The sequence below is a fragment of the Talpa occidentalis genome, unplaced genomic scaffold (genome assembly GCF_014898055.3).
Source record: "Talpa occidentalis isolate TD23 unplaced genomic scaffold, MPIMG_talOcc4v2.1 talOcc4.7, whole genome shotgun sequence".
NCBI lineage: Eukaryota > Metazoa > Chordata > Mammalia > Eulipotyphla > Talpidae > Talpa > Talpa occidentalis.
The window spans coordinates 93,901,998-93,929,887 of record NW_023605083.1 but is presented as its reverse complement, the minus strand read 5'-3'; the positions used below and the strand labels follow the sequence as shown (position 1 = coordinate 93,929,887).

Sequence of the window (27,890 nt, the reverse complement as noted above, 5' to 3'; positions counted from 1 at the left end):
TGATTATCTTTGTCTCAATGACTGTGGCATGGTGTACAGTGATTGGTGGTAGACAGTGGAATTCCCAATGGGGTCCTTGATATAGCATCAATGGAGAGATTTGTTGACATACATGATAGGCCAGCATCTCTAGTGTGAAATGCTTCATCTCTTGCAGGACGTCTGAGTTCAGCAGCCATGAGCTCAGACCAGGAAATGGCTATTTTCGGGGAGGCTGCCCCTTACCTCCGAAAGTCTGAAAAGGAGCGAATTGAGGCCCAGAATAGGCCCTTTGATGCCAAGACATCTGTCTTTGTGGTGGACGCTAAGGAGTCCTTTGTGAAAGGGACTATCCAGAGCAGAGAAACTGGGAAAGTGACAGTGAAGACCGAGGCAGGAGCGGTGAGTAGAGACCCTGAAGCCCACCACATTTTGCTGACATTTTTTGTTTGATCGTTGAACTGACATAACAATTCTCTTTCCCATTGACCAGACTGTGACAGTGAAAGATGATCAGATTTTCCCCATGAACCCTCCCAAATATGACAAGATCGAGGACATGGCCATGATGACCCACTTGCATGAGCCCGCTGTGCTGTACAACCTCAAAGAGCGTTATGCAGCCTGGATGATCTACGTGAGTCCCCCACCTCCACCCCCACCCCAGAACAAAAGTTATCTTTATCATTATCACCATGTACCTTGCCAGCCCATTGTTGCCACTGTAGTATAAACGGGTCGCAAGGACTACTTTCACGAGTTGTATACTCAGTTCACTATTGCTATTGTAAGGCACACGAGTTGGCACTTTGTTCTTTGCCTTCTTCTCTAGCGCCAGGGAAGGCCAGGGGAGCAGTCACTACTTCTATCCCAACCATATGCCTACACCCCTCTTCCATTCCGGCTGCAAATCACCCAGAGGGAAATGATAAACTTACGCTAATGCTTTAAAATACGGTTTTAAAGATCAATTTCACTCATTTTCACTCCTCCAAAACAACAGCAATTTGTATCTGTGTGTGCTACTGTCCCTGCTGTAACACTGACCACCATTCATGTATGCTTCTGCCTCCTGCATACATGGGGAATTCCTCAAGGAACATCATCTCACTCATGTTTCATTCTTAGAGCCTAGCAGAAGCCAGGCACATAATACACCCTCAGTGAATGTTTTCTAATTAAATTTATTTTGTTTCACTGATCATCTGTGTGGTTTAGACAGTGCTGATATTCTGCTGGACACCTACATGGGTGTTTCTGGTGTCAGGGGTCAGCAGCCATTCTGATTGGTTGGAGCCCACCCTAGACCAGGCATCAAGAATCTTGAAAAATTTCCTATTGCAATAATAATGTGTTTACATTATTTTGTGTTTTGTTTCTTTATACCTTAGCAGTATTCTGCAAGTATTTCCCCAATATTGCTACATGCATCCACGCTTACCTTTTTAAGTGCCTTTTTGTGTCATCTGAAAATGGTTAGTTTTTCTAACCATTCCTGCATTTGCTGGCACTTAAGTTACATTCAAATGTGTGTTTTCATGAATTTGAACTATCTTAATGTTGCAAAGGAAATTTCTGCCTATTTCTTATAGTAATATAAATAAACATGTTTCATACTACACATTAAAAAAACCCAACTTTTGGAACTTCTGCTATGTGATTATAGGTGACTATGGCTTCTGCTATGGTGACAAATCCCAAAGGGAATGATAATAAGTCTAAATTACAGTCTCTTTCCAAAATTTTACTATGCCATTGCTGAAACTTCCGGTTAATTTTTTGTTGCAGACGCCTTGAAAGAATGTGAGCACTTGAAAGTGCTCCTTTTAGCTAAAATCCATTTAATAAGTGGAATTGCACAAATAACAGGAAAGGTTTTCAGGGAGCTATTTGTTTCTTGTTCACTTTCTCAGACCTACTCGGGCCTCTTCTGTGTCACCGTCAACCCCTACAAGTGGCTGCCGGTGTACAACCCCGAGGTGGTGGGCGCCTACAGAGGCAAGAAGCGTCAGGAGGCCCCGCCCCACATCTTCTCCATCTCTGACAACGCCTATCAGTTCATGCTGACTGGTGAGTTGGATGCTGTATATGTGCATCTTTTTAGGGCAGAATCATAGGAGAAAGAATCTAACCATCCACTCCACTCTTTGAGATGGTCCATTTAATTGAGGCTGGTGTATTTGTGAGGTAGAAGGCCTGGGAAGGAGAGAGTGTAAAAAATGATTTGCATTCACTACCATTATATAATTGAGCTCTTAAACTTTTAAGATTCAAGAGAGATTGGCCTTTATTTCAAATTACCTTTAAATCACACAGAAACTAAATAAGCTTGAGCACAAATATACCTACATGTATGTGTACATACACACACTATCACACATTCAAACTCTTGCATTACCAAGAGCATAAAAACGGAAGAGCAAAATTTCCCTCTGTGGTCTTATCCTCAGTATCATAAATTGTGACCAATGACAGGTTTCTCTATATTACATGTGACATAAATGCTATTGTTCTTTGCCCAGGGCCAAACTGAACATGCTCCAGATGTTAAGGTGCATCTGCTGTTAAGGCTGTTACACCATGAATCTTCTTAATAGAGTCGTTAGTCAGACCAATCTAGGGTTCTTGTGGCATCGTGGGGAGAGGGCTTAAAGAATTCACCTTTCACGAGAGTAAATATAAAACATCAAAATGAACTTTTACCTTTCCCTAAAAAAATACTTGCGAAGCTACCACCTTCACTAAAATATATTTACTCCTTCTCACTTGCTAAAAATATCTCCAATGTCTAACGCTTATTTTTTTATTACTTCTTGCACTGATGATAAATGTCACAAATTTAAATTCTTATCGAAACCCAACTAAAGACCCAAGTGCACCTTGGATACTTATTTGTGGTAGAGTATTAAAAAAGAAAATGCCTGACACTGTGTTATGTCTTCTGTTTAACACGTGTGTGGCTGAAGTTAATGGGGCAGAAGATTAGGAGAGAGGGGTAATGGAAAAGGTGGCAGATTTAGAACACTCAATCCTAGGATACCTGAAAAATACTAAGTTCATTCCACTTTACTCATTGCTTACAAATACATAATACAATAGTATTAAATGTCTATCCTTTCTCTTTTGCAGATCGAGAGAATCAATCAATCCTGATCACGTAAGTAGGTTTTATACTATCCTTTTATGACTCTGAGAGCTATTAGCTTTGGGACCTCATCTGACTTTGCCTGTATTGCCAGTGGAGAATCTGGTGCAGGGAAGACTGTGAACACCAAGCGTGTCATCCAGTACTTTGCAACAATTGCAGTTACTCCGGACAAAAAGAAGGAAGAAGTTACTTCGGGCAAAATGCAAGTGAGTCTGATTGCCAGCATTAAAATCCAGGCTCTGTCTGCGCTGCCAGGTGAGGAATTCCTGAGCCCTACATATGAGCACTGCCCTTGTTTTTGCAGGGGACCCTGGAAGATCAAATCATCAGCGCCAACCCCCTACTGGAGGCCTTTGGCAATGCCAAGACTGTGAGGAATGACAACTCCTCTCGCTTTGTAAGTCCTTGGACACTGTTCACTGCTCATAATTTATGGGATGTGTGTGAATACATTCTCTGAATCTTTTTCGTTCACATTACATGACATCGCGACTCTTTCCTCTTCCTCTGAGCATAATAACACCAATTCATGTCCTCTCTAAAAAGATATGTGTCCCTGTATCTGAGTTCTTTCTTAATCTGTCAGTACCTAGAAGAATTTACAATTTTTAAATCAAAGAGAAAATTCTTTCACTTAAAAAAGAGTATATATATCTTTTCTACCTGAGGCTTTAATATGAAAGCATTACCGTTTCAAGTGTCTTGAGTTTTTCAAAAATTTGACATGATTTTAAAAAATGTTATGATTTAAAACTAGTACTAATACCACTTTTCCTTTCAAGGGTAAATTTATCAGAATCCACTTTAGCACAACAGGAAAACTGGCTTCTGCTGATATTGAAACGTGTAAGTGCTTGAATATCATTTATAACCATTTTTGTTTCTTATTTACTATAAACTGAAGTAAAATACACATTTCACATGAACTTTTACATTTTTTCCCTGTTTGTTAATTTGTTTCCTTCCAGATCTGTTAGAGAAGTCTAGAGTCACTTTTCAGCTTAAGGCTGAAAGGAGTTATCATATTTTTTATCAGATCACATCAAACAAAAAACCAGAACTAATTGGTAAGAAATGTCATCATCATCCTTTTTCAGAATCACTGTACCAGCACTTATCCACATATGGCCCAACCTATGTGAAAATAGCTTTGTAAGTTTGGTAAAATTGTTACATCTTTATTACAAAAGCCCAAACAAAGGGCAAATGGAAAAGTGAAAGTAACTCCTTCAAGTCCTACCCCTGTGAAATAAGCTCTGTGAACATTCAAATGAATTTCATTCCAGTATTTTCTATAGAGATATCTCTTCATATAGTTACATGCATACAATAACTGAAAAATTAGGTACATGCTCTTTCATAATCTATTTTTTCCACTGAGCAATAATGCATCCATGGCTGTTGTCAACAGATATAGTTCTTGTCATGGTCCTTGTCAATAGATACAGTTCCATATTATTGTTTCTACTGGTTGCATAGTGTTACATTCTAGAAATTAGCACCATTTATTTAACCATACTTTTTTAAGGATTTTCAGGTGGTTTTTCAATTCTGGACCTTACATAGATAGCGCTGCACTGATTAGCCTTACAGATAAAATTTTCCCAATATGACCCCAAAGATCATCTTCTTTAGCATCAAGTAGTTCCTTAGAATTTATCTAGAGATCTCTTGCTTAATGAAGGGGTAATTCTTAATTCTCTTCTGTTCTCTGTACTTAGAAATGCTTCTGATTACCACCAATCCATATGATTACCCATTCGTCAGTCAAGGAGAGATCAGTGTGGCCAGTATTGATGATCAGGAAGAACTGATGGCCACAGATGTAAGTTAAACACAAGAAAATTGGAATGATTATATTGGATCAGAAAATATTATCCTTCCAGATATTTCTAGTAAAAATAGCAAAAGAGAATTCAAGAATGAACATGGATATTCCACTTGGAGTTACTGAAAAAATTAGGATGGGCTGCTACAACATTTATTTTCCCTTAATAGTCTTTTGAAGATTTGGCATTTCTGAATTTACTTAATTTTTTTTTGTAATAAATACCTCCTCTCAAAATAGCAAGTTCCTTAAGTTTTGTAGCCCTTTTCCCTATCTTAAATTTACCTGTTTGAATCTTCAGAGGGTATGCACCTATGATTCTAGTGCTCTGCACTGGGGCTTTGGTTGAACAGGTCCCTATATGCAGAAGCTAAGGAGTTTTTGTCTCCCATCAGTCCTGTTAGTTTCCTCAGTTTGATGAACATGGAATGGGAATGTTAAGTATTAATAGTGTGTGGATCCTAATCTAACAGTTATCCTGTTGGCTATGTTGGCAGAGTGCAATTGATATTTTGGGCTTCACTAATGAGGAGAAGGTCTCCATCTATAAGCTCACGGGGGCTGTGATGCACTATGGGAACTTGAAATTCAAGCAAAAGCAAAGGGAGGAGCAAGCAGAGCCAGATGGCACTGAAGGTATCAATGAGTCATTCATGGGATTTTTTTGAAAATCACATTCTTAATTTGTTACTCTTGAGTTTTCCTAAGACAATTTGTTTTTAAGCATTGAGTTTTAAGATATACTTAGATGACACATTACGTGGAGCATCACTACTGGATTGATATTTCCTGTAATTTCTGAAGTTCTTTAGGGCATGCTATCCATAATCAAGGTCTTGAACTTAGTAGAAAAATAGGCAAGAATCCTCAAAAAAGATATTCTGAAAGAACTGCATAAAATAAAGTGGGTTGTTTGGGCCATAACAACATCACATTCTCCTTTCTTCCCTTAAGTTGCTGACAAGGCAGCCTATCTCCAGAGTCTGAATTCTGCTGACCTGCTCAAAGCCCTCTGCTACCCTAGGGTCAAGGTCGGCAATGAGTTTGTCACCAAAGGACAGACTGTAGAGCAGGTAGGTGCATAATTCAAATTCACCACCAGGAAGGCAAACATTTATACAGCTCTCTAACAACCTCAAGAGATGTGTCTTTGTCATTCAAGGTGCTCAATGCAGTTGGAGCTCTGGCCAAAGCCATCTATGAGAAGATGTTCCTGTGGATGGTCACCCGCATCAACCAGCAGCTGGACACCAAGCAGCCCAGGCAGTACTTCATTGGGGTCTTGGACATCGCTGGTTTTGAGATCTTTGATGTAAGTCGATAGCTAGTTGGTAAGGCAATGGGAATATCAATAAAAATAATTTTTAATATTATGACCTTTACCTACCATTGTCAAAAAGCTATTCTAAAAATAAAAGAAATCTTAGCCATGCTAACATTTAAAAGAGAAACTGGGTAGCTACCACTCATTTATTGTAATGGTAACTGTACTTCTGTGAGAAATAACACACTTAAATGAAGACTCATTTTTTGTGATCCAAAGGGAGATAGGAATAGCGTGGTGTAGTTGCAGGGAGGGGCTCCAAAAAAATCCCGTAAGGCAAAATGCAGTTTACATAAAAATATCAAGAAAAACTATAACATATAACATATTCTCAATCCATGGTGGAAAAATCATTCAGAAATATTTAGGCAAGATAATAAGAGTTGAGAAAAGTTAAGTAATTCAGAGTCAGTATTAATTCTTATTAATTTGATAACCTGGGATAGAAATTTGATTATGAAATACATTTTTCACTTAATTTTTTCTTTCCAATCATGAGAGTAAAACTTGGGCATTACAGAAATATAGAAAATTAGGAAATGCGTGCCGTACTAAGTTCATTATTTTTATTGAGGTATCATTGGTTTCCAACAATGTGATTGTTTATGGGCACAGGTTCATACTTCTTCAGATAATGTTACTAACCCAAGACCACCACCAAAGTGCCAATAACCTTGTATCACAGTTCTTTGGACCCACCACTCCACCTTTTCCTCCCTTTCAGTTCTGGTAATCTCTGTAATCTCCGTTCTGCAGTCAAAACCCAAGAGTCTATTTGGTCTCTCCCTTTGTTTTGTTTCTTCATACTCCGCCTAAGTGAAATCATCCAGTATTTCTTTCTCTTTCTACACATACTTCTGTTTAACAGAAGCTCCTCAAGTCCCAACTTTGTTGCCAATGGCAGAAATTCTTTTTTTTTATATAGATGAGTAGTATTTCATTGTGTATATGTATATGTGTGTGTATGTGTATATATATATACATATATATATATATATATATATGTATATATATATATATATATATATATATACCACATATATATATATATATATATATATATATATATATATATACCACATCATCTTTATCTAGTCATCTGTTGTTGGGCATTTATGTTGTTTCCATATCTTGGCTGTTGCAAACAATGCTGCAATGAACATAGGGGGCATATATTGTTTTAGATTGGTGTTCTTATATTCTTTGAAAGTACCTAGAAGTGGAATTGCTAGGTCATATGATGGATCTATTTAAAAATTTCTGATGATTGCCCCCCATACTATAATCCATAGAGACTGCACAAGTTTATATTCCCACCAACATTGTATGAAGGTTCTTTCTTCTCCACATTCTTGCCAGCACTTGCTTCTGGTCTCTGTTATATCCCTCTCACAGGTGCAAGGTGATAGCTCATTCTGGTTTTAATTTGCATTTTCTTAATAATAAGTAATGATGAGCATTTTTTTCATGTGCCTTTTGGTTATCTATACATCATCTTTGGAGAAGTGTCTTTTTGGATCATTTTTTAGAATCAGGTTATTTGATCTTTTTTTTCTTGTGGAGTTGTATGAGTTCTTTGTAGATCTTCAATATTAACCTTTTGTCAGATGTATTATGTGCAAATATTTTCTTCCTCTCAGTGGGGTGTCTTTTCATTTTAATGACAGGTTTTGTTTTGTTTTTTTGCTGTGCCGGAGCTTTTTGGTATGATGTAATCCCATTCATTTATGTTTGCTTTTGATTCCTTTACCATTGGAACTGAGTCCCCAAATACATATCAAAGGCTGATGTTATAGAGTGTATCACCTCTATTTTCTTCTATGTATTTTATGGTTGCAGGTATTACAATCAAGTATTTAATCTACTTTGAGTTAATTTTTGTGTACAGTATGAAATAGTGGTCTAGAGTCATTCTTTTGCATGTACCTGTTCAATTATCCCAACATCATTTGTTAAAGAGACTTTTCTTTCTCCTTTGTATGCTGTTGGCTTCTTGTGTAGGTTAATATCTGGACCCTCAATTCTATTCCATTGATATGTGTGTCTACTTTTATCCAATCACATACTGTTTTGATTACTGTTTGTTTGTAGTATAGTTTGAAGTCAGGGAGCATATCTCCATTCTTTTTTTCCTCAGGTTTGGTTTAGCTGCTTAGGATCTTTTGTGGTTCTATACAAATTTTAGTAATTTCCTTGAAGGGTTCTATTGGAACTTTGATAAGGATTGCATTGAATCTGTATATTGCTTTGGTTAAGATGGCCATTTTAATAATGTTAATTCTCCTAATCCATGTACATGGAATATCTTTCTATTTCTTTCTATCTTCTTTTATTTCCTTGAAGAATGTTATCATTTTCATAAGTTTTCCATGTCTTTCACCTATTTTATTTATTCCTAGCTACTTAATTCTTTTTGATTTGATTGTAAGTGGGTTTATTTTCCTGATTGTTTTTTCATCTACTTCATTGTATATAGAAGACAACAAGTTTTTATATATTGATTTTGCCACTTCACTGTAATGATTTGTTGTTTCTGATTTTTTAGTGGCAATTAAAAAATATAGGTGTATCTTATAATGCACATAACATTTGCTATCTTGATTGATTTTTTATTTTACATTTAAAAAGAACAAGGGTGACAATTACTGCTCACTTTCAATTCTGACCATGGTGATTTTCATACAATACAGATTCCTCCCAGCCAACTTCTAATGGGCCATAAATTGTCTCTTAAATGGGTCAACAGAATATGAAAAAATTAATAGGAATAAACATGGAGAGATTAAATAGGGACTCATAAAAATATCTGTGTAACTTGATCAAATGCAAGAAAAGAGCATTAATAGTGACATATTATATAATATATATATATATAAAATATATAAAAGTGACTTATATTTTATAAAATATAAGTCCTGTATTTTAAAAAGCTCAATTTGCTAAAGAGAAAAATTAACAAATCTATTTATTTAGTTTAACAGCTTGGAGCAGCTGTGCATCAACTTCACCAATGAGAAACTGCAACAGTTTTTCAACCACCACATGTTCGTGCTGGAGCAAGAGGAGTACAAGAAGGAAGGCATCGAGTGGACGTTCATCGACTTTGGGATGGACCTGGCTGCCTGCATTGAGCTCATTGAGAAGGTATATTTGCATGTCAGAAACAATTATTCGTAACAACACAATCTTTCTCTTATTTTAATTCTTTAGATAGAGAAAAAAGTTTAAATAGAATTGTAATTTTGTGTCATGGCCTGCCTTTCAGCCTATGGGCATCTTCTCCATCCTGGAAGAGGAGTGCATGTTCCCCAAGGCCACAGATACCTCCTTCAAGAACAAGCTGTATGAACAGCATCTTGGAAAGTCTGCCAACTTCCAAAAGCCCAAAGTTGTCAAAGGCAAGGCTGAGGCCCACTTCTCACTCATACACTATGCTGGCACCGTGGACTACAACATTACTGGCTGGCTTGACAAGAACAAGGACCCCCTGAACGAGACTGTGGTGGGGCTGTACCAGAAGTCTCCAATGAAGACTCTGGCTAACCTCTTCTCTGGGACTCAAACTGCTGAAGCAGGTAATGCTAATAAAAGAGAAACAAATCTGACTTTCTCAGGTATTACAAAATGTGACCTTATGTTGAGGCCAGTGATCTTTTACTACCAGCAGAAGGATCTCAGGAGCAAATCCACTGTTCCTCAAAGTTTTGAAGAAGTAGGCTTTCTTGTAATTTTACAATAATGGCTCACTCCAGTACTAAGAAAGAATCTACTTAAAGGTTCAGAGAGAAATGTTCAGGAACTCAACCAATGAAAAGCCTCTTTTCCTCCAATGAAAAGCCAGCTTCCTCCTTCTTCCACATCTGCTAGATGTTGATGATATGGAGATATTAAGACAGTATAATGAAGCTTTAAGCTTCTATTTGATGATTTTTGAAGTTACTGTGGCCCCAAATAGCCTAATATCTGTGAGTCCATCTCTCTATAGTGAGAAGAAAACCCTTTACTTCATGTCTAATGAGGAAAAAAAATCCAAGGAATTGAATACAAACTTAGTGGACAGATAAGATATATTCAGCTTTAGTTAGAGAGGTTAGTAGAGTAAAAAGTGTTTCATTTGATGACACAGAAATTTGCAAATAGGCAAGAAATAACTCTATCACATTCTATCAACCCAAAACCATATTAAATGGTACTTTTTCTTATTTTTTTCCCTCTAGAGGCAAGTGGTGGTGGTGCCAAGAAAGGATCTAAGAAGAAGGGCTCTTCTTTCCAGACTGTCTCTGCCCTTTTCAGAGTAAGGAAGAAACTATTTTTGACTCTCCACAGTTTGGGAATTTGTTTTCAAAAACACAGGATCTTCTTTCCACAAGTCATTTAAGACTGACATTAACTAATGACTCCTGTTGGTCTAGCTTTGGATAGAACTTTATTCATAAATTAATAGCTCATCTTTCATGCTAGGAAATTCTATAAAACTTAATACTCTACCATTAATAATCTAGCTGAGTCAAGAAAATAAGCTACAACATGTACTCAGAGAGAGACTGAATTATCAGTAGGATGAATGAAAATCTAGCAGCTAGCGTAGAAGGTACATAATACAGTATCATTATTCCTACTCTAGTCAATTTTCAATTATAACTGGTAGGATTTTTCTGTTAGAGAGTATCTTTATGATCTCAAACTTGATAGAGATGGAAAGGAGAACTCTTATGTTTCTTGAGAAAACTCAACTGTGGTGCAAGCTTGCATTTTTCTTAATGGAGACCCACAAAGTTTAGTAGAAGAAAGCGAGGTCATCTAGTGTGAGAAGATAAAAGTCCTTGTAAATGTAGGTGGTAGCAAAGGACTAAGGTACAAAAAAAGATGTGCTTATAAACACTGAAAGAATTACATGTCAGGTTCCTTTATATGTGTAATTCCTGCCAATACAAGTGGGGGTACAGAGGCGGAAACTACCTCTCCGGAGAAGCAGACCTAGGTGTTACCTTAAGTAAATACGGTCCAAACTAGTCATTCAGCTCAGCCAGAAACATCAGTTTTATAGACATCAGCAAATTCCCACAAGCAGCTCTGCAGTCTAAGATAACAGGACTGTTGCCAATTTTATAGGAGAATTTGAACAAGCTGATGACCAACCTCAGGAGTACTCATCCACATTTTGTGCGGTGTATCATCCCCAATGAAACCAAAACTCCTGGTAAGATGTTCTAGAGTGAAAACACAAAGCATGGTTGCCATACTTCCTTTGGAAAAACTCTGCAATGAAATAAATATGTATTTTTTTTAGGGGCCATGGAGCATGAGCTCGTGCTGCACCAGCTGCGGTGCAATGGTGTGCTGGAAGGCATCCGCATCTGCAGGAAGGGCTTCCCAAGCAGGATCCTTTATGGAGACTTTAAACAGAGGTCAGATTCTCCTAATTGTGGTGTATCTTAAAATTTTGTATAAACACATTTAGCGCAAGCAAAATAGTGAAAAATATGCCTCTGTTTATTTTTAGTTTGCCACAAAAAGTAAAAAAAAAAAAAAAAGCCTCTGCTTTTGAGTACTCTGCAAATTTTTCCATTATCAAGCTCCTGTCTTAGCTCATAGATAGATACATTAACTTGATGAAAGAGCTACCGTTTTTGGGTACTTAGTACGTTTGGGTTATCTACCAGGTTTAGCTCTTATGAAAACTCAGTAGATATAAATACCATCAATACCTCATTCTATATATGAATAAACTGACACTTACAGAGATTAATCTACTTGTCTAAGTCACATGGTTATTAAGTGAATGAGTTAGGAACTGTCCTTATGGGCCTAGCTACTAATAAGTTGTTTTCTTTTACCTCGTTTGGTGTCATATATCTTCATCTATCTCCCTCACACACTATTTTCCCAGAAGCGTGCCACAACAGTAGCTCCTGAGCTCCCCTTTCTCCTACATGGACAAATCCATCTTGAGAATCAAAGGAGAATCCAAGGGGATAATGATTGGCAGCTGCAGAGAGCTGGTCTCTCCTAATTCTGGGTCTGGTGGAGTTGAAAGAGATCTCTAGTGTTCAATACCCAAAGCACTCTGACATTTGATGTTAGATTATTTGGACAGTTTCTCATACCTAAAGGGTACACTTACCAGATAACTTAATAAAATGTTGATTTCTTGGGATCTTAAAAATCAAATGCATCTAGCAAGGATACCATGTTGCATTTTTCTAGATCATCTTCACTTTAATGGGAACAAGATTATAGAATCCTTTCCTGAGAACAAGGTGGATAATGCAGAAAGGAAAGTTGCAACACTGTGCAGGAAGATAAAATGGCATAAAAATAGATAGCCAATACTAGACTGATCATCATGTATACAATGCCCTTCCTGTGAACCAAAAATATTGTTTGCCAATGTTACCTAAATAAAAAATAATGCAGTAAAATTAATGAAAGCTGATTTTTAATGGATCATTTAATATTTAGTTAATGCTAGTATAAATCAAGTGAAAAAAATCTACACTTACTTTGACAGATACAAGGTACTAAATGCAAGTGCTATCCCTGAAGGCCAATTCATTGACAGCAAGAAGGCTTCTGAGAAGCTCCTTGGGTCCATTGACATTGACCACACCCAGTATAAATTTGGTCACACCAAGGTAATTTTCTCTAAAGTCTAATGGTGCTATTCCTGTCCTTTTGGAGTGGATGTAACTCCAAGTCTGATCTGCAACTCTGCCTCTACACAGGTCTTTTTCAAAGCTGGTCTTCTGGGGCTCCTGGAAGAGATGCGAGATGAAAAGCTGGCTGAGCTGATTACCCGAACCCAGGCCATGTGCAGAGGTTTCTTGGCAAGAGTGGAGTACCAGAAGATGGTGGAGAGAAGGTATCCACAGGGACACTTTACTGAACCCCATTAACCTCACTCATCTGATTCTGCTTCATGTCATAATATGACTTTGAACATTCTGTCCTATCATAGAGAGTCCATCTTCTGCATCCAGTACAATGTCCGTGCCTTCATGAATGTGAAGCACTGGCCCTGGATGAAGCTTTTCTTCAAGATCAAGCCCCTCCTCAAGAGTGCAGAGACTGAGAAGGAGATGGCCACCATGAAGGAAGAATTTCAGAAAACAAAGGATGAACTTGCCAAGTCAGAAGCAAAAAGGAAGGAACTGGAAGAAAAGATGGTGTCACTATTGAAAGAAAAAAATGACTTGCAGCTTCAGGTTCAGGCTGTAAGTAGTAGTATCATCCTGGACATGGCTAAATAGGATGCAGGTGCTAGAACTCTAGCCATTGGCAGCAATGAGTTGGTGGTCACCATGGGAGACACTCACTAGCAGGAGAAAGTGAGGATACTAATAAAGCCCATATATTCCTTCATGCCCAATCACCCCCCCCCCCAAACTAGTGTCAGGGCAGTGATATAAAACTGTCATCTTCCATCCTACACAATTGCATAAAACTACAGGATTAAGACTTCCTTCCCCTTGAAGACAGTCCTTGAACACGATTTTAAGCTCTTTCAAATGAAATAATAATAAGCAAGAACAGTACAGAGAAAATGATTAGTTATTCTCAGAAACTTCCTTGAACTCAATAATCATGGATATTAAATCATAGCTGACCAATGGTAGGATGCAGTACTCTACATAAAATTTCATTGAACTATTGTTTTTGATTTCAAAAACTCTTTTAAACCTATTCGATGGTGAGCATCTCATCATGTCACATCCAGGATGCCTTCCCTCTTGCTCCTTCCCCCACAAAATTGATCTATTCAAAGCCATCATACCCATGTCTCACTGCCCAACTCAAATGAACAGTTACATTCATGAATGCTTACATTCATGAAGCCATCTCTGATTCAACCTTTCTGATCTTTTATGTCATTATTTGCATTTTGAATTAATGGTAGTTTTGGCAATAGGCTTTAAAATCTACTGCAGGATATATAAATAGATAGATAGATATAGAGAGCTATATATATATATTTTTTCTTGCTCTCTCTCTCTCTCTCTCTCTCTCTCTCTCTCTCTTCCCTACCTCAAGGGATTAGGAAAATATCTGATGCATTTTGATTTTCCCACAATAGAAAGTATTCTGAATTGTTCACTATTGGTGGTTCATAAACATTTACATTCAAAGAACTAACAGCAAGAATTGATACCATTACCATTGTAAATATTTCATTCTTTCTTCCCAATTTTGATTTTGATTCCAAATCAAGGAAGCTGATGCCTTGGCTGATGCAGAGGAAAGATGTGACCAACTCATCAAAACCAAAATCCAGCTAGAAGCCAAAATCAAAGAGGTGACTGAGAGAGCTGAGGATGAGGAAGAGATCAATGCTGAGCTGACAGCCAAGAAGAGGAAACTGGAGGATGAGTGTTCAGAACTGAAGAAAGACATTGACGACCTTGAGCTGACACTGGCCAAGGTTGAAAAGGAGAAGCATGCCACTGAGAACAAGGTATGAAACATACAGAAAGTTGATGTTTTTATTAAGCTATGGAGCATAAGCATAAAACTGATTCCACCAAAATATAACATGTAATGCAAAGAAATTTTACTACCCTAGGTGAAAAACCTCACAGAGGAGATGGCAGGCCTGGATGAAACCATCGCAAAGCTGACCAAGGAGAAGAAGGCCCTCCAAGAGGCCCACCAGCAGACTCTGGATGACCTGCAGGCAGAAGAGGACAAAGTCAACACCCTGACCAAAGCTAAAATCAAGCTAGAGCAGCAAGTGGATGATGTAAGTCTAAGATTAGCAAGGAAATTATTTTATTCCACAGGAAGGTAAGTATTCCTTTTGATTCAACATTATTTATGTTTAGCTTGAAGGGTCCTTGGAACAAGAAAAGAAACTTCGCATGGATCTAGAAAGGGCTAAGAGGAAGCTTGAGGGTGACCTCAAGTTGGCCCAAGAATCCATAATGGACATTGAAAATGAAAAACAACAATTTGATGAAAGGCTCAAAAAGTAAGTATGAAAGGAATAAGTATGAACTTGCTTCCACTGGCGAATATGGACTCAATTGAATTGTTATCTTTTGTCCTTTTCCAAAAGGAAAGAGTTTGAAATGAGCAATCTGCAAAGCAAGATTGAAGATGAACAGGCCCTTGGCATTCAACTACAGAAGAAGATCAAAGAGTTGCAAGTAAGTTCATTTTCCCATCAGTTTGGTTCTAAGAGGCACAGTTACCATACAAAGAAACTAAGTTGTGGCTTTCACCATTTCTAGGCCCGCATTGAAGAACTGGAGGAGGAAATCGAGGCAGAGCGGGCCTCCAGGGCCAAAGCAGAGAAGCAGCGCTCTGACCTCTCCCGGGAACTGGAGGAGATCAGCGAGCGGCTGGAAGAGGCTGGTGGGGCCACATCAGCCCAGATTGAGATGAACAAGAAGCGGGAGGCTGAGTTCCAGAAGATGCGCAGGGACCTGGAGGAGGCCACCCTGCAGCATGAAGCCACAGCGGCCACTCTGAGGAAGAAGCACGCGGACAGCGTGGCTGAGCTCGGGGAGCAGATCGACAACCTGCAGAGGGTCAAGCAGAAGCTGGAGAAGGAGAAGAGTGAAATGAAGATGGAGATCGATGACCTTGCTAGTAATGTAGAAACCATCTCTAAAGCCAAGGTACTACAGAATCTGGCATATTATTATTGATAACAATAATCCTTTGCATGCACATCATAGTTCATACAGAGCACTTTACACATGTTATGTCTTTCGTTCTTTGTAGTAATCCAGGAGTTATGCAGGAAAGATATCAGCATTGGTATTATTTCCAGCAAGCATATGAAGAACCTGAAATTTAATGAAGCTCAGTGCATTAAGTCCATCACAGTATTAATAAATGACAGCCCAGCTCAGGAACATAGGCCATCTGTGTTCTCCAAGTCTCCATTGGAGAAATTACCCAAAAAACAAATTTTTACTATGCATAAATGGAATGAACACACTTTTAGAAAATATACAATTCTTATAAAATCTTCAACTTAGAAAATAACCTTAGGATGTGTATGCTAATATTCACATTTAGCTTCATAATGGGCTTTTAAAAATATTTCAAGGTATATTCTCAACTTAGGACAGCAGTCATAAAATATAAGAAAAAATGCTGATGTATCATATTACATAAGAGAATTTGCTTTATGTGTCAAAATAAATATTTCTTTTTTTATTTTAAATTTACTTTTTTTTTAAAGATTTATTTATTTATACAAGAACTGGGGTACAGGCCAGATGCATGGGAAGGGTGAGAGGATTCACCAGAGACAGAGCGGGTAACAGAACAGGCAGATGGACTGAAAGCACTGCTGAGGGGAGCAACAGGCGAGACAGGAGAGGTCTGCTGCGCCATGTGGGTATCTCCATGGCTGGTGGGGATGAACTGGCGCTGCAGAGGCTGTGGACAGCTTAACTAAGCACTGTGCTCAATGGCCTGTGCCACTGGGGAGGCCCCAAAATAAATATTTCTCTGTTTGAGAAGCTATGATAGCTGTAGCAAAATTATATGCAAAGCTCTTCATTTACTTCTTTTCCTGCCCCTCATAGGGGAACCTGGAGAAGATGTGCCGCACGCTAGAGGACCAAGTGAGTGAACTGAAATCCAAGGAAGAGGAGCAGCAGCGGCTGATCAACGACCTGACCTCACAGAGGGGGCGCCTGCAAACTGAGTCCGGTAACTCTCTCCTAGTGTGTGTTGCTGGAGAATAGAGTTGATGTGGTTAAAAACAACTGATTTGGTGATGCAAGAGCCTAATAAAATAAAGTATTAAAAAATAAAAATTAAAAAAAAGAAAAAAAAGAAAATGACAACTTTGAAAATGATACTCTTACTTTTGTAAGAGACTTTGAATTATTAGGAAATAAATTATATCACTTACAGCTGACAGATAACCAAGAAAGAAAACATGTCTAAAATAAAATGGACTGCTTATGTACACATTTAACCCTCAATTGTAACAATTCACATACATTAAAGACCTTTCCAAACACGCAAAAAAAAAAAATAATAAATAAAGCGACTGAGAACATGTGCGATTCACTGAACTGCTCAGGCTCTTGACCTACTTGCCAGGTCATTTGGGGACAGTGTTGGAGAGAAAGACTTTTGTGGGAGTGGATCAAACTGCTCTGGAAAGGCTTTGAGGGTTTGGCACGAACCCTCAAAGTGACTGGAGTCATTCCTACATGGGTCTGGGACTTGTTTCAGATCAAGCTCTTTTTCATCTGTGTCAGAGGAAACCTAATTTCTGGGTAAACAATAGATAAACCAGTCTCTCAAAAATCTTATGAAAGTGGTACGATGTAGAAGTAGACATTTTAGCTCCCTCCTCTGACAGTCATCACCAGGTTTTGGATATTATCACCTAACCCTGAAAGATTGAGCTATGGAGAGAAGACAACGAGTTAAGCTATAGTTATTCATTCAGACTAATGTGTAAGCCTCACCACAAACAATAAGTAATTTGACATTAAATGTGAAGATGTCAATAGAGAATTTCATCACCTGAACATTCAATATGAGGACAGAAGAGTTAAAATTTATTTCTAATATGGGTTGGCAGACTGTTTTCTTCATGTTAACAGTGATGCCATTTCCTTTGCCTATCAGGTGAATATTCACGTCAGCTAGATGAGAAAGAAGCTATGGTGTCCCAGTTATCAAGGGGCAAACAAGCATTTACTCAACAAATTGAGGAACTGAAGAGGCAACTTGAAGAGGAGACAAAGGTAGCTATTATTAAATAAGACTCATTTTTTTCCTATGACCTGAGCCTAAAGAGATCCTGTTATACCTACTTAAGAATTAAAAGTTAAATATTCCAAAAAAAACCAAATGTGTAACTATCACTGCAGGCCAAGAGCGCTCTGGCCCACGCCCTGCAGTCCTCGCGCCACGACTGTGACCTGCTCAGGGAACAGTATGAGGAGGAGCAGGAATCCAAGGCCGAGATGCAGAGGGCAATGTCCAAGGCCAACAGCGAGGTTGCCCAGTGGAGGACCAAGTATGAAACGGACGCCATCCAGCGCACCGAGGAGCTGGAGGAGGCCAAGTATGTGAGATAATGTGTGGAAAACTTTGTGCCTTGAATCTGAAACACACAACCTTTGAGCATTTAGTGAGTGAACTCACACACATGCATTAATTAACTCCTATTTGCCATGTATTTATCAGATCCCAAGAGTAAAACCTGGGTAAAGTAAGCACGGTCCCTGGTCTCAGCCTAAAATTTAGCTAGGGAGACTAAAATAACAAATAATGAGATAATCAGGCCTTATTGCTGTTTGTCAAGTACACCAAACTTCAGAGTTTTCGCTAGTGGTTCTGTCTGAAATACTCCCCACTCTCCCACCCACCCCCAATCTAGATCTTGGCTGAGATGTTATTTCTTAGGTGAAGGCGTCCCTGAATATCTGGAATAACTGACCACTCATTACCCTCTATTGTTTTCCTCACTGCACTGATACCTGCAGTATGCTATTATGCATTTTATTATTTGCTTATTGTTTATCTCATTCACTTGTTTGTAAGTTTCATGAAGCAGTTATATCATTGTTTTGTTGAATACTGAGTACCCAGCATCTGGTTCATAAAAGGACCAGATGCATCAGTGCATCAGTATGTGTAGAATAAATGAGTGAATGAAAGAACATTTTAATATGAACTTTCTAATACTTTTGATAATAGTATTGGACACTCTAGATAATAGTTCATAAATCTTCTTTTGTTTCACTTCTCTCTACAAACATATAAACTTCAAGGAAGAAGCTGGCCCAGCGTCTGCAGGCTGCTGAGGAGCACGTAGAGGCTGTGAATGCCAAATGTGCCTCCCTCGAGAAGACCAAGCAGCGACTCCAGAATGAAGTCGAGGACCTCATGTTGGATGTGGAGAGAACAAACGCAGCCTGTGCAGCTCTGGACAAAAAGCAAAGGAACTTTGACAAGGTGATGTCTGCAGCAGCCTCTGCTCCCCATGCCCTCCCTTTACCCTATACAGTCTGTAACCACTCTTGACCTTTCAGATCTTGGCAGAATGGAAACAGAAATATGAGGAAACCCATGCTGAACTTGAAGCTTCTCAGAAGGAGTCTCGCTCTCTTGGCACTGAGCTGTTCAAGATGAAGAATGCTTACGAGGAATCCTTGGATCAGTTAGAAACTTTAAAACGAGAGAACAAAAACTTGCAGCGTGAGTCTCTTTCACTTTCTGTTATATTCATGACTTGGAAGAACCTTCCTCTATGTCCTCTGTCTGACAAAATCACTACCTGTCTTTTACCCAAACAACAGAGGAGATTTCTGACCTCACGGAACAGATTGCAGAAGGAGGGAAGCGTATCCATGAACTGGAAAAGATAAAGAAGCAAATTGAACAAGAAAAGTCGGAACTACAGGCTGCTTTAGAAGAAGCAGAGGTAAAGGTCAAATTATGCATTATAAACAAATAAATTCAGATAAGTTTTAGCCCCATTCACATAGTTGAATAAACAGGGAGCACAAAGAAGGAGAGGTATGCAGAAAGACTTCCGATGCACCCATTCCCTGCTAATGTCACCCCTTGCTGTCATTAAGGCATCTCTTGAACATGAAGAGGGAAAGATCCTGCGCATCCAGCTAGAGTTGAACCAAGTCAAGTCTGAAATTGATAGGAAAATTGCTGAAAAGGATGAGGAAATTGACCAGTTGAAGAGAAACCACATTAGAGTGGTGGAGTCCATGCAGAGCACCCTGGATGCTGAGATCAGGAGCAGGAACGATGCCATCAGGATCAAGAAGAAGATGGAGGGAGACCTCAATGAAATGGAAATCCAGCTGAACCACTCCAACCGCATGGCTGCTGAGGCCCTGAGGAACTACAGGAACACCCAAGGCATCCTCAAGGTCAGTGGCATCAAAATTTGGTCCCAAGGGGTTGGGCTGACAGCAGCCCTGAGAGCGAGGTGTCTCACTGATCGGTCACTCCACAGGACACACAGATCCACCTGGATGACGCCCTCCGAGGCCAGGAAGACCTGAAGGAGCAGCTGGCCATGGTGGAGCGCAGAGCCAACCTGCTGCAGGCTGAGATTGAAGAGCTGCGGGCCTCTCTGGAGCAGACAGAGAGAAGCAGGAAGATTGCAGAACAGGAGCTCCTGGACGCCAGTGAGCGTGTCCAACTCCTGCACACCCAGGTGGGATTCCATATCAAAAACTCATCTTCAGTAAATTCTTGTATGTCTCAGAAATGTAAGTTTGAAATGTTTTATATGACAACCAAATTTTATACTTCTAAATTTTCACTGCATTAGTTAGACATATTTCATTGTTTTATTTTGCACAGATTATTTTAATGAATATACTTCTTATAATACTCTAAGGCTGTCCATATTCTTTTGTGTTAATATCTTTATTGACCCTCATTTTCAATACTGACTTATTTATTGTGGGGAATTGGAATGTGGAACATATTAAATTTTTGTCCCTGTGAATGGTCATAGGTAAATAGCAGTTAGAAAATTATAGAGCTATTTGGTCTTATTATGAACTAAGCACTTGAAAGTACTGAACATTCTATAATAGTTCTATTTTATTTAATTGTATTATAAAACCAAACAATCTTGAAGTAGATAAACTTCATTTGACTTGCAAATTTTTATGATTTTTTTTCAGAAAGTGATTACTAAACATTTTGGTAATATTTTAAAAATATATAACTTATTTTCAAACAGAACACCAGTCTGATCAACACTAAGAAGAAGCTGGAAACAGACATTTCCCAGATGCAGGGAGAGATGGAGGACATAGTCCAAGAAGCCCGAAATGCAGAAGAAAAGGCCAAGAAGGCCATCACTGACGTGAGCAGATGACAGTGTCGGGGTGGCCTAACTTGAATATTGATGTGTGATCTCCAATCTCTCAACTGATTTAATTTATTAATGATTAGGCAGCCATGATGGCTGAGGAGCTGAAGAAGGAGCAAGACACCAGCGCCCACCTGGAGCGTATGAAGAAGAACATGGAACAGACGGTGAAGGACCTGCAGCATCGTCTGGATGAGGCTGAACAACTGGCCCTAAAGGGTGGAAAGAAGCAGATCCAGAAACTGGAGGCCAGGGTGGGTGTCTCAGTGTTTCTATCCATTTGCTCCCAATGCTGTATGGGATCAACATTCTTAAGAGTCTATTAATTTGCAGGTGCGTGAGCTTGAAGGCGAGGTTGAGAGTGAGCAAAAGCGTAGTGCTGATGCTGTCAAAGGTCTGCGCAAACATGAGAGGAGAGTAAAGGAACTCACTTACCAGGTAGAGCAACTCTTTGTATCAGCTAAGCTCTCTTCCATATGTATGCCAAAAACTCATATCATAGTTGTCTGCTTTTGGAGTAAGGCCCTATGGTTTCTATAATCTTTCAGACTGAAGAAGATCGGAAAAATATTCTCCGTCTCCAGGATCTGGTAGATAAACTTCAAGCAAAAGTGAAATCTTACAAGCGACAAGCTGAGGAGGCTGTAAGTATTGTTAAGATAGAAAGGAAGAGAGAAGCTCTTAGTGAAAGGCTAATAAATAATTAATTTACTACTTCTTATAGTAAACAAGCAATTTGTTTTGTAAAATATTTTGTGCTTCTTAAAAATATTTACACAATTTTGTACTGATAGCTAGCGTAAGTAATCCTAACAATTTTATTTTAAAGTAAGCTTTCAATCACACAGAAACCTCAAAAAAATTGAGAAGCAGAAATGATAAAGGCCACATTCTTTAGTCACTGATAAAATTATAAAGTGATGTGGAAATATAAACAAAAATGCCCATGGGTGTAAATGCTTAAAAAGTGTCCAAAGTATTTTTTTTTGCATTAAATTAAAAATAAAATTACTAAATAAATTTTCCAAAAAATTCAAGAAGGATCTTATACATAGAAACCTATAAAATACAGTTAATGCTATCCTTATAGTTTTATATGCTTCGTTATGAATCAAAAATAAAAATCAATGAACAAGCTGACAGTACAATCAAGACATTGTAAATAATAATTTAATAAAAGTAAGAAGTACTCTTAATGGTAGAAATGGTGAATTAGAATATACTATTTTCTAATTTTAAAATATCTGATAACTCCTGAGCAATGAATAAAATAAGGATACTTATAACTTGTTTAATCAAGGAAAATACAAACACACCATTAAGAATACAAAAGAGGGGCCTCCCTGGTGGCGCAGGCGGTTGAGCGCCGCACTGTGAAGCTGTCCATAGCCTCTGCAGCCCAGGTTCGATCCTGGCCGGCCAGCGAGAATCCCACATGGCATGGCAGAGCTCTCCTGTCTTGCCCGCTGCTCCCCTCAGCAGTGTATTTCGTCAGTCTGCCTGTTCTGCTCCCCACTCTGTCTCTGGTGAATCCTCTCACCCTCCTGCACATCTGGCCTGTACCCCAGTTCTTGCATAAATAAATAAATCTTTAAAAAAAATACAAAAGGGTATAAACCATAATGTAGAGAACTATTTTTTAAATGTAAATTTCAAATATATCAATAAAACTGAAATCTTGAAGAAACAGATGATTTTATAGGAAAATATAAATTACTAAGTAAGTTTAATAAGTTATTTCAGAATTACTTCTGCAAATGACTCAAGTCCAGATAGATCTTTCGAAATTTCCAGGGACAGATAATCCCGGAGCTCTGTGAGCATTCCAGTGCATAAGAAATGATAGAAAGCTTTCCAAATCATATTAAGAAGTTGGCATAATCCTAATACTAAAAGTTATCCAAGAAAGAACAGGAAGGAGGGGGGGACTAAGGGTAGTTTTACTCTTGAGTTTAGTTATACCAAAATAAATTATGGCGTCACAGGAGCCCTTACTTTATTAAGGGAATTGTCAATCACTGATGTAATAGTCTTTATTCCTATAATGTAAGAATCACTGAACACTAGGGAATTTTCAATAGTATCATTATACTTAAAGCAGGGTGGAAAAAAGTGATTGTTTTGAAATATGCTAAGTGATATGATAATGTGCCACATATGGTAACATTCAAAAGTTATTTCAATTTTAAGAAAGTTAAGCAATTTACCTTTACTATGATAATATATAACTCACGTGAACAATCAGGATCTTAAGGCAAGCATTCACAGTCATGGCTTTGGTGTTCTTTTGCCACCTCTGCTCTAATGTCTTTTTTGTTTTCTTGTTATATATGTTGTACTTATCTTTTAACATGCTTTGTTTGCAAAAAAAGTGATATGATCATTAATGCGACTCCACGATGCAAAGTCCTTTCTACTCCTAGATCTACAGAATCTAGAAAGACTCACAGTGCCAACTCCTTACAATTCTATTTTTATTCTCAGGAGGAACAATCCAACACAAATCTCTCCAAATTCCGCAAGATCCAGCACGAGCTGGAGGAGGCCGAGGAACGGGCTGACATTGCCGAGTCCCAGGTCAACAAGCTGCGGGTGAAGAGCCGGGAGGTTCACACAAAAATCATAAGTGAAGAATAATCCCCCCGTCCTGGTGCTAGGGAATGACTGAAGAGAGCACAAAATGTGAAGGCTTTCGTCATTTCTCTCTGTAATTATCGTCTATTCTACCCTATTGCAAAGAAAATAAAGAGCAGAGGGTACTTGGTGAATAATATCCTTAGACTGGTCTTTGCTTTTGTCTCATGAAATAATGTCAAAGCTTGCATTATCACAAGGTTGTCAAATAATCACATTTAACCTGCCACTGAGGAATCTTTACTGGTTTGCTTTCTTTTAAGTCTAGAGTAATACTTCAAGACTATGTCATTGTTGATACCTGTTCTGATGATGAGGTATCTGGAAGTTATTTTTATTTCTTTCTAATATCCATCAAGAAATAGTAGGATCTCAGAAAACTCCTGCTTCCCCTAACATGAACTTAATTTTCCAGGACTGTGCAAAGGACGGCACTAGTTATATCTCACTTAGGGAATTCATATTAAACTATGTAATTCATTCTCTTTGCTTATTAACTGATCTCAAGAATACAAATCCAAAGTGTAATAACACATGAAGATTATCGATATGAATACACTGTATTTTCACAATATATACATTGGATAATGGGTATGACATGAAAGTGTGAGAAGTGACCCCTGTCCCTACAAAAGCTATAGGGTGGCTGAAAGTCTAGAAACAAAGGGATTATTATTCTATATATTGTGCTATCAATAATCTGCTCATTAGCCTATGTTTCCAGACTTTTGGTTTCCTGTGTAATCATTTAAAGAGTCTAAATAAGTGATAATACCATCAATAAAATATGTGACTTTTCTGAATAATTCAGATCGTTACCATGTCTGCATTTTGCACCAAACTTATGTATGTTGAATATACATTTAAATCATCTAGTTTGGGGTTCATATTTTATTGGAGATGTATAGCCAAAAATATAACCTTCCTGTACAACAGAAAGGAAAAGCAAAATTGTAAGTATTCATCTGAATAGAAAGCAAGACTCTATTGGTTTAAATTAAATATGTGGAAGCAGCTTAGCAGGTAATTAGGATTCACACCATTTCACTGGCCTTCAGAAGATATGGATTGCCCTTTTCATCACATTTGGGCCTCATTCACTCTGTTCATCACCTATAAATATGTGCATGTCCACAGCTTGGCCTTAATGACCAAAAACAATGTTTTACTTGCTTCTTATTGAAAAATTTATCCTGAGCAGGTCAAAAGGCTGTCTTAAAATTCCCATGAAATCTTTCTGAGAGCATCATTACAATTTGCTCCCTTTTTAAGAATCACTGCCCACCTTTTTCAGATGCTGATAAAGGATTCTGACATGTAAGAAAGTAAAATAATATATGTATGGTAACAAAGTAAGTTGTATTGGGTAGGAAAATCCCTCTTGGATGCTTGTCTTGTCCTGCAAGACCCTTCACGTGGTTTTAATCTACTCCATTTAATCTTCTACTCCAGGTATAACAGTGTTACCAGCAAGCACACTGCACTGTAAATCAGGTGACCAGGGTCTAGGCTGCTGTATAATTTGTGGCAACTCTCTTCTAGTCTCTGGATCTCAACTGCTTTCTTAGTAAAATGAGGAATAGGGATTAGATGGTCCCTTAACAGTAATAAATCATGTGACCATTATAACCAGTATCTCTAGATATCTGTTTTCAGAAGGAAACCTATTTCTACTACAAGAAATAAAATATAAATACAATAATATTGGAATGATTGCAGAACATATGCTACTTTGGTCTCAGTCTCAGGGAAGTAATACTGACAGAGAGAGATGCAAGGTGACAGAGACAATAAAACAAATATAATTTAAAAATTTTTAAAGTAAGCTAAGGAAAAATGTTGAGGTATTGTTCAAAAGGAAAAAATAAACTATAGACCATGGGTAGTTGATGGAGGAGAAGTAACAGATGCCACATATTTGGACAGAGAAATGCCCTGTTTTCCCTTGGGCATTGTGACATTCCCCTATGTTGAGTTTCATGGAGGAAGAAATAGGATCTCACAAGCAGCTTGCATTTTTTTTTTTCTTTTTAAATGAGAGAAGCAATGCATCTCAGCTCAGCAAGGAAATAATGTAATAATGTTTTGGAGCAAGTTTGAAGTGGGAGTAGAATGGTTTGACAATGAATCAGAGGCAACTGAATGGAGGAGACAAAAGTAGCTGTCTATCTTTGGCTGCTTTTCAGAAAGCAAGTTTTAAAATTAAATTTCCAAGTATTCTTGAAAAAGCACAATAATTGCAAAAAAAAAAAAAGCATGACTTTCTGGGAAGAACTAACAATCTTTTATAACACGCTGGTAAGAAAGAGAAACTTCCCTTGCTGGTATAATATCTGCGATTGTGCGGAAATTTGAAAAGACTTCACACATGAGAAACTCAGAGAAACAGAAGAACGGCAGGCAACAAAGTCCAGGGATTCCAGAACATAGCTGTCTTTGAAACAACACCTTAACATTATTCCAAAAGCAGATCACTTTCAGGTTGCCTACAACTCAAATTATTTATAGGAGATTGATTCATATACTTAACCCAATGTGAGAGGAAATATTTCTAATTATATCCAAACATCTTTAATATGAGGGGAATTATGCTTGGAAACATTCATTGCCAAAAACATGTTTTGCCAAATATGCTTTAAGAAAGAGGAGGAGGTTACGTGTTTTCCATATTTGATCCTATAAAAGTACCCTTGGAATAAGTATGACTTGTCTTTCCTCATAAAGCTTCAAGGTAAGTGTGTGTGAGGACAGGATTTGGGCTGAGGACAGTAAGGGATGTCTGGCTGCCCACAGGCATGCCACACATCCTGGCTCCCACTGTCCCTGGCAGTCCTTCCAGGGAAGCACCAACTTAAACTCTGTAAAAACTGTAATGAGATGTTTTAGAATTTCCAGTCCTTTTCTACTTCTCAGTTAAGAATAATGCAACTGGGCACTGTTACAATTTAATCAGAAGACATTTGCTCTTTTCCGTACAGTCTGACCAACTTGAAGGTTACATCTCTAAGGTAAGATACTGATTTTTTTCCTCATTCCTCATAATGGTGCAAGGAATCTTCTTCAGGGGGTTGGAGAGTGCTTCAGGGTTATAAAATAAAAGCATTTCAATTTCATGGCTGATCATGCTCCCCTTGAAAAATTCTGAGGGGAAATTTAGAAACTGGCTCTCATTAATTTATATCCCTGTAACATATGAAAATGCTTTCTCAGAGTCTTTAGGAGTTTAATATACGTATTTTTCCTATTTCAAGCATTGCAATATGTCTTTTAAATTATTGAATTACAACATGCAATACAACATCTCAGAGTGTTATTATTCACTTAGAGAAAATATAAATCTCCTATACTATAGCTTTTACTCAGCACTATAAATATAAAAATATCTTGAGATGTTGCCCAAATGGATAAATAGAATGGATTGAATCCTTGCCTTGGAAAAGCAGTTTAAATCTATATATGGTTTCACAATCTGTAAAATAGAAATTTAAGAAAGCATGATTTGAGAAATGATTATGAACATTTTCAACAAAGCAAAGCATTTTAATTGTGTTATTAAAATCTTTATCATTTGAATGGGAAAATGTGGAAAATTTCCCCAAATGCTCTGCATATTCCTAGAAAAGATATCTTTACTAGTATATAACATATATGTGACTATTATTGGTAGGATTAATGAATATAAATTAAAGTGGTAAGAAATAGATCCTGGAGAAAGAACTGAAATTTTTAATGAAAATAATAGTTATAAAGCAATAAACACAGGCAATTACATTTTATCTTAGTTTTTGGGAAATAGCAAAGTTAGATGAACAAGCCAAGTTGGTCAAAATTATATGAGAACAAAAGAAACGGAGGTATAAGAGAATGTTTTGTAACATATAATGTAAAAGCTCCTCCTATTTCCCCTTTATTAGTCTTTGTAAACTTCAAGTCTGTACTGAAAAGAGTTTCAGCACATACAAAGCAGTTTCTAGAATTTTAGCAACATATCTTGATTGCTCTTTAAAATACAAAGCCAGTTTTGAGCCCTCCCCTGCATGCATTGTCCTAAGGATGCCACAGTAGGAAAAGTACTCTCTGCCTGCAAGATGCTTATAATTGAATTGGGAGATGATAATCCTAAGTGAAAGGGATGGAGAACAAGCTG

General features: G+C 37.9%; 1 protein-coding gene and 1 long non-coding RNA gene across 5 annotated transcripts in view; one reads left to right on the top strand and one right to left on the bottom strand.

Annotated features, from left to right (window-relative positions):
- Positions 1 to 27,890, bottom strand: part of LOC129144902 (uncharacterized) — a 216,036-nt gene that overhangs the window by 75,189 nt on the left and 112,957 nt on the right. The window lies entirely within an intron of this gene.
- LOC119231815 (myosin-2) lies at positions 178 to 23,759 on the top strand. 3 transcript variants are annotated; one of them, XM_037493595.2, is made up of 38 exons: positions 178 to 381; positions 473 to 616; positions 1,893 to 2,049; positions 3,109 to 3,136; positions 3,219 to 3,333; positions 3,432 to 3,524; positions 3,910 to 3,973; positions 4,096 to 4,194; positions 4,849 to 4,952; positions 5,453 to 5,591; positions 5,910 to 6,028; positions 6,118 to 6,267; positions 9,253 to 9,423; positions 9,545 to 9,850; positions 10,499 to 10,573; positions 11,392 to 11,479; positions 11,570 to 11,687; positions 12,791 to 12,914; positions 13,005 to 13,141; positions 13,238 to 13,493; positions 14,489 to 14,731; positions 14,840 to 15,016; positions 15,099 to 15,244; positions 15,332 to 15,422; positions 15,507 to 15,896; positions 16,818 to 16,944; positions 17,881 to 17,999; positions 18,126 to 18,322; positions 19,032 to 19,215; positions 19,293 to 19,458; positions 19,560 to 19,684; positions 19,842 to 20,150; positions 20,237 to 20,440; positions 20,978 to 21,103; positions 21,193 to 21,363; positions 21,443 to 21,547; positions 21,658 to 21,753; positions 23,594 to 23,759. In XM_037493595.2, the coding sequence occupies exons 1-38, from the start codon at positions 178 to 180 to the stop codon at positions 23,744 to 23,746; spliced, it is 5,820 nt and encodes a 1,939-aa protein (XP_037349492.1). In that variant the 3' UTR covers positions 23,747 to 23,759. The 3 variants fall into 3 exon arrangements, with proteins under 3 accessions (XP_037349492.1, XP_037349491.1, XP_037349490.1); XM_037493594.2 differs by having other exon boundaries at positions 9,545 to 9,854; positions 10,497 to 10,573; XM_037493593.2 differs by having other exon boundaries at positions 9,545 to 9,859.

What these genes read in the sequence shown, in the direction of transcription:
- LOC119231815 (XM_037493593.2), top strand. Translation starts at nt 178, where the DNA reads ATGAGCTCAGACCAGGAAATGGCTATTTTCGGGGAGGCTGCCCCTTAC. An exon ending in CAAAAAACCAGAACTAATTG is followed by an intron (nt 4,195 to 4,848) that starts GTAAGAAATGTC and finishes CTCTGTACTTAG; the next exon opens with AAATGCTTCTGATTACCACC. An exon ending in TAAAGGAACTCACTTACCAG is followed by an intron (nt 21,548 to 21,657) that starts GTAGAGCAACTC and finishes ATAATCTTTCAG; the next exon opens with ACTGAAGAAGATCGGAAAAA.